The 5,172-nt window shown below is 40.8% G+C and overlaps 1 protein-coding gene across 1 annotated transcript in view; it reads right to left on the bottom strand.

The window, feature by feature from the left end:
- Nucleotides 1-4,653, bottom strand: part of ST5 (suppression of tumorigenicity 5) — a 103,527-nt gene extending 98,874 nt beyond the window's left edge. Inside the window, exon 1 of the mRNA XM_010563811.1 lies at nucleotides 4,574-4,653. Coding sequence (XP_010562113.1) covers nucleotides 4,574-4,653 — 80 coding nt within the window. The remainder of the gene's footprint in view (nucleotides 1-4,573) is intronic.
- Between the last annotated feature and the right edge of the window lie 519 nt (nucleotides 4,654-5,172).

The following is a 5,172-nucleotide window of genomic DNA, read 5'->3' as shown; positions in this document are numbered from 1 at the left end:
TTCTAGCAGCTTCTCACAGGAGCCACCCCTGTAGCTCCTCCCCCACTACCAAAACCCCACCACACAAACCTAAAACACCTATTTATGGTCTCTGTTCCATGTATTATTTGATACTTCTATTACCCCTTCTTCCCCTCCAGTACTTTCCTTTCCAGGATGAAGAGTCCCAGTCAATTTATTCTTGCCTTGTAGTGAAAATGTTCCGTACCTTTGACCACCCTTGTCATCTTTTTACACTTTTCCTATTCAGAGCACAGTCAGTTTTGTCTCACCTAAGACACACAAAAATCTCCATTTGTAACAAGTGGTGAATGAACTTCAGATAACTTCAGAAAGAATGCATTAGTGTGGATGCTTATTTAAATTGCTTCACTTTCTTCAGATCCAAAGGTTTTTCCCTCCTGTGCTCACAGCAGAAACCTGTGAATCCCACAAGCAGTTTCTGAGGTGAGACTCATGGTTATCCTCCCAAATAATGTCCTCACTCCGCTCTCTGTCTCTCCTTCATTTCCTAAACTGCCATTAGCACAACTCTGGTGGAAAAATGGCAGTGGTGCCTCATGACAGTGGATCCACACTCTGGTGGGGACTAAGGGAATCTGAATTACTACAAGAATCTTGATGCTTGCAAAGCATGCAGTTGTACAGATGTTTACTTGTAGGCACCTCCTTTCCACTTAAGATTTTTATTATTAAAATTTAAATCCATGATCTACAAGGCTCTGATTCACAGCCAAAGTAATTAGAAAGACTCCTATAGAGTTTACTGACCTTTGTTTCTCACCTATAAGGAATCACAAAAGGTTGAACCAGATGGTGACACTATATCACTAAAACACACCTTGCGTCTTAGAATCATAGAATAATTTAGGTTGGAAAAGACTTTTTGAGATCATTGAGTCCAACCGAACAGTCTTGCAACTATAAACCCCACCAAAACTAAGACTGACAAGAAAGTAACACTAAAAAGATGTCTTAGCCACCAGGAGACTAATATATCTGTGTTATGCCAGTATCAGCACTTACTGAAACTCTACTCCCACAAATTATAGAGAAAGCACATTTGCAGATTTCCAAATCTCCAGTCAAATCCCATACTAAACAGAGACAATGACTGTTCGGTTTAAGTGAATCTTTGAAGATGTTTGCAATAAATCCTGCAACCCTTAAACTTTTATTACGCCAGCACTTCGCTGATTTACAGTCTCACTAAAATGAAGAATCCTCATGGCTGACTCAAGTAACATCCTCTTACAGGGTTTCACAAAGGCAGGTGAAGAAGATTACATAAGGCAAAATAATGGATGGAGAACTGATGCATGACAACCTATTCATCTCCTCACTTGTCATGCAAGTGCAACTCAAAGGTTTTCCTTAGCTTCAGGTCCATACTTGTACTTACAAAATCTTTTCCTGACAACTTCTAATCAAAACAGATGGTGGTGATAAGGAAAGACAGTTTATTTGACAGTTATTATCCAATAACTTAGTATCCCACAGTACTTTCTAAGCTATTCAGAATGGAAGATTTAAAACAAAAGAGTAGGTCCAAAGTTTGCTAAAGTCTAGACCCAAGTTCCCAGCACCAATCTGTCTGCACTGATGGAAGGATGACAAACAACTTGACAATGCCAGATATCATTAGGGATCTGGTTTTAATATCTACATACGAATATCTCTCTAGAAATTCCTCTAGCTGCCCACCCCCCCGCTTTATTTTATGGTTTTACTGTTTTGTACTAAGAGATGCCAAACACACAAACTAACAAACTGGGAAGCATACAAGGATATTGAGTCCATTTCTGCTGAGTTTAACACAGCATAATACGCCTAATAAAAGACACTAGAATGGATGCTTCATTATCTATGTCTTCAGTCAACTGCACAATTTAAAAAGTGAAAGGAGAACAGCACCAGGAGGAAGAAAGGCAAGTCAACCTAAGGAAAGATTTAGACATGGGAAGGCTGTGACAATGCCACAAAGGAGGTCACTAGCAGAGACAGGACTAGGGTCAGGGTTCTACCTAAGGCTCTTGATTATTAATTCACCACTACTTGTAGGCCAACCTATCCCTTCACAATCAGGATGAAGCCACTTCATCCAACTCAGGAAAATTGCATGGGATTATTGTGATTCAATAATATGTGTAGATAAGTGGGTAGGTGTGGCAGAGAACTGAAAGAGAGAAATAAGTTATTAGATACAGAAGGCAATGCAGAGGCAGCCATATGTCCATGAAATATGGAAAGACAACCAAAACTGAGAACAAAACCATAGTGTTTAAATGCAAAACAGAGATGTGTCATTAAAAAGAAGTTTTCCTTTAAATAAAAACAGAAGAGAAATAACTGTTAAAAAAAATGTCTTCCATTGCTTCCCTCCTGAAAATCTCAGAATTTAATTTATATTTTCGCTTTTCCATTGTTTGTGCTTGGAAACGTTTAGAATACAATGGCAGGTATACCAAACCAAGCCAGTATTCAACATCACTTTCAAGTTGACCTACAGCTCCCTGCTACGATCAAAGCCAAATCTCCTCAATTTATCTGTCTGAACTTCTCCATCTATGCCAGCTATTCTACCTGGCAGCTGCCAATACAGGGACTTTTTGCCTCTGACATTACATTTTCAAATAGATAAAATCAAACGGTAATTCTGTGATCTACTCACCTGAATCACAGTCTTTACTAACGTATCTGAAACAGCAAAGTTCTCCCAATATAACCCTTCTATGCACATACTGTACTGCTGTCAGCTAAGAGTAATCCTGGTACAGCTTATCAGGTGTGGTACCCTCAGTCAGGTATGGCTAGAACAGATGCCGCCTGGCCTGGCCAAAGTGATTGGTGCATTTCACTGACATTGGTACAACCCACGCTCCTCTCCCAAAGTGTCCAACAAATAAATAGGACCTCCACTGCTTTTTTTCTGCTACAACAGTCATTTCGGGGCACAGACCCATTTTACTGCAGCCTACTTAATGCCTTACAGTTACTCGTTGAACTTGTAAGGCAAAGAGCATCCTCCTTGTTTCTATGTCCAATACCAAGCATAAAGTTGTTAATGCAGTACAGAGACTCTATAAGGTCAGTGCAAGTTACTTGCACGTTCCTCCTCTATGCTGTTTATAATGGGGTTAAAGTCTTGTTTTGAGCCAAAACACAGGAAAAATGAAGACATGGCGTGTTATTGTGTAAGGTAGTGTAGAACAGCCCCTCAAAACAGAATAGGACAATATACACATGCAAGAATCCCCTGGAGAGCTGGACAAAATACTACAGCAAGGACAGAGAGATATGTCAACCGACTCTTCATGCATTTGAAGAAAGACCCTGCACGGTTTGTGTGGCTTTCTTCTCACCTCACTAAGATAACATCCAAAGTCTAGAGCTTTGCTCCTGTGTTCAAACGGTTAATTCATAAAGGTTTTTTAACCCCATGGCTGTCTAAGCTTTCCCAGTCAAAGCATACCGAGGCTGCCCTAGTGGGAGTGCAGATTAAGTGAGGGTTTTGCAACTGTCAGTCCCAGAATGAGAGCAGCTGGTGGGCTTGTGCTGTGTGAAGGCCACAGGCTGAATCAGTCAGCATTACTTTGTAAAGGCTGTGGCTGAGAGCAAGACTCCTTCTGACATGGACACGTGAACTTGTTAGCTGCAGGTGAGTTGTTTACTTGCATATCAAAGCAATATTCCAAAGCAGAGTTGCCCAAAGAAAACTTCTTGTCCTCAAAACACTGCCTTCGATCACTGTAAACTGAAGGACAAGGAAGCAATAATTGACTCCACTCTTGTCATTTCACTGTACTAATTAATGAGTCAAAGGTATTTATTATTTACAGGCACCTGCACCACTGCGTGCAGTCATGTCACAGCCTTCTGATGGACTGGAACTTTATTAGGACAGTTTCTTAGCCACAAGTAAACATGCACAAATTTGCAAGTGCACTTTGTTTTCTGGTCTAGTCTAAACAGACTGATTCCCTTAGAATTGCCAGGCTTAAGGTGTCCTTGGCTACAGTTCTCCCCTAGCTGTGAATGATAAAGTTGATCTACTTTGTAAATTACTTTAATGCTACAGAAAGGAGGACAAATAAGCAAAGCAAGAGATGAGCCCTGTACTTTACATTCAGCCCTTTCACACTAGCTGCCTGACCTGCAAAAGGAGGCAGTCTCTGCCCACTGTCTGTCAAGGCAGATACAGCAAAGAAAATGTGACAGAAACCAATACAAAACACAAATCGGAGACTGGCAATGGGGGAAAACTGGCATGTAGTCATATGGCCAAGAAATTTAGCCCAAACCTCCTGAGGCCTACACGATGCCTTCCACACAGGTCCTTCCTTGCAATCACTTTCAGCATAACCTGCTGGGGAACAGCAATATCTCAACAGAAATATGCCAGAAGCAGATTTTTTCTCATACCTCAGTTCCTCCAGTCCCTACAAAAAACTTCTCAGCCCAGCAAAGCTCTCTCTGTGTCAGAATAGAGGTCGCTTACCTTTGAACAGAGATTTTGTTCCAAACACAGACAAACCTTTCTCAGAATCTACAAAGCCTGCAGTTCACCACTTACCTATCCAAAGTGTCCTGAGGCACTTTACTCCCTCCAGCTCTGCTGTTGACAGTGGCATTCTTGTTGGCAGTCATGGTCATTTCTGCTTGCTAGAAATGTGGATATCTGTGAGAAGAAAAGTTAATTAAGCTTCAACAAGCCCAAATGACTTTTAACCTTCAAGACTGCTAGAAGTACTATGCTTTGTAAAGGCAGAACTCCAGGCTGCTTTTCATTCTATAAAATGCAATCAGTCTAGTTATGATCCTGAAAACTAAACCTTACCTCTCTAGTGCTGCCCTTTCACATCCATAGCCAAGTTTATCAGAGCCCAGTGCTATAAAGGGAGATATCTTATGGGAATTAGGTGTATGCTTCAGGTTCTGACATGTCTGATGAACAGAGCTTGATACAGAGTTCACAAAATATCACGTTTGGTGTGGTTCTTCCATCCATCTGTATACATGGAAAACCCAGTAACAGCACTGGGTGATACTTGCAAATACCATGGCTATGACTGGCATTTCAGCCACACAAAAGCTATTCCAAGGAATGAATAAACTTTTCTCAATTTTAAAGGGCACCTCTATTATGGAAATATTTTCTAATAGTGAAATATA

Source organism: Haliaeetus leucocephalus, unplaced genomic scaffold (assembly GCF_000737465.1).
Source record: "Haliaeetus leucocephalus isolate CR32 unplaced genomic scaffold, Haliaeetus_leucocephalus-4.0 Scaffold173, whole genome shotgun sequence".
Lineage (NCBI taxonomy): Eukaryota > Metazoa > Chordata > Aves > Accipitriformes > Accipitridae > Haliaeetus > Haliaeetus leucocephalus.
The sequence above is the reverse complement of the archived record's forward strand: the minus strand, read 5'-3'. Positions and strand labels throughout refer to the sequence as shown.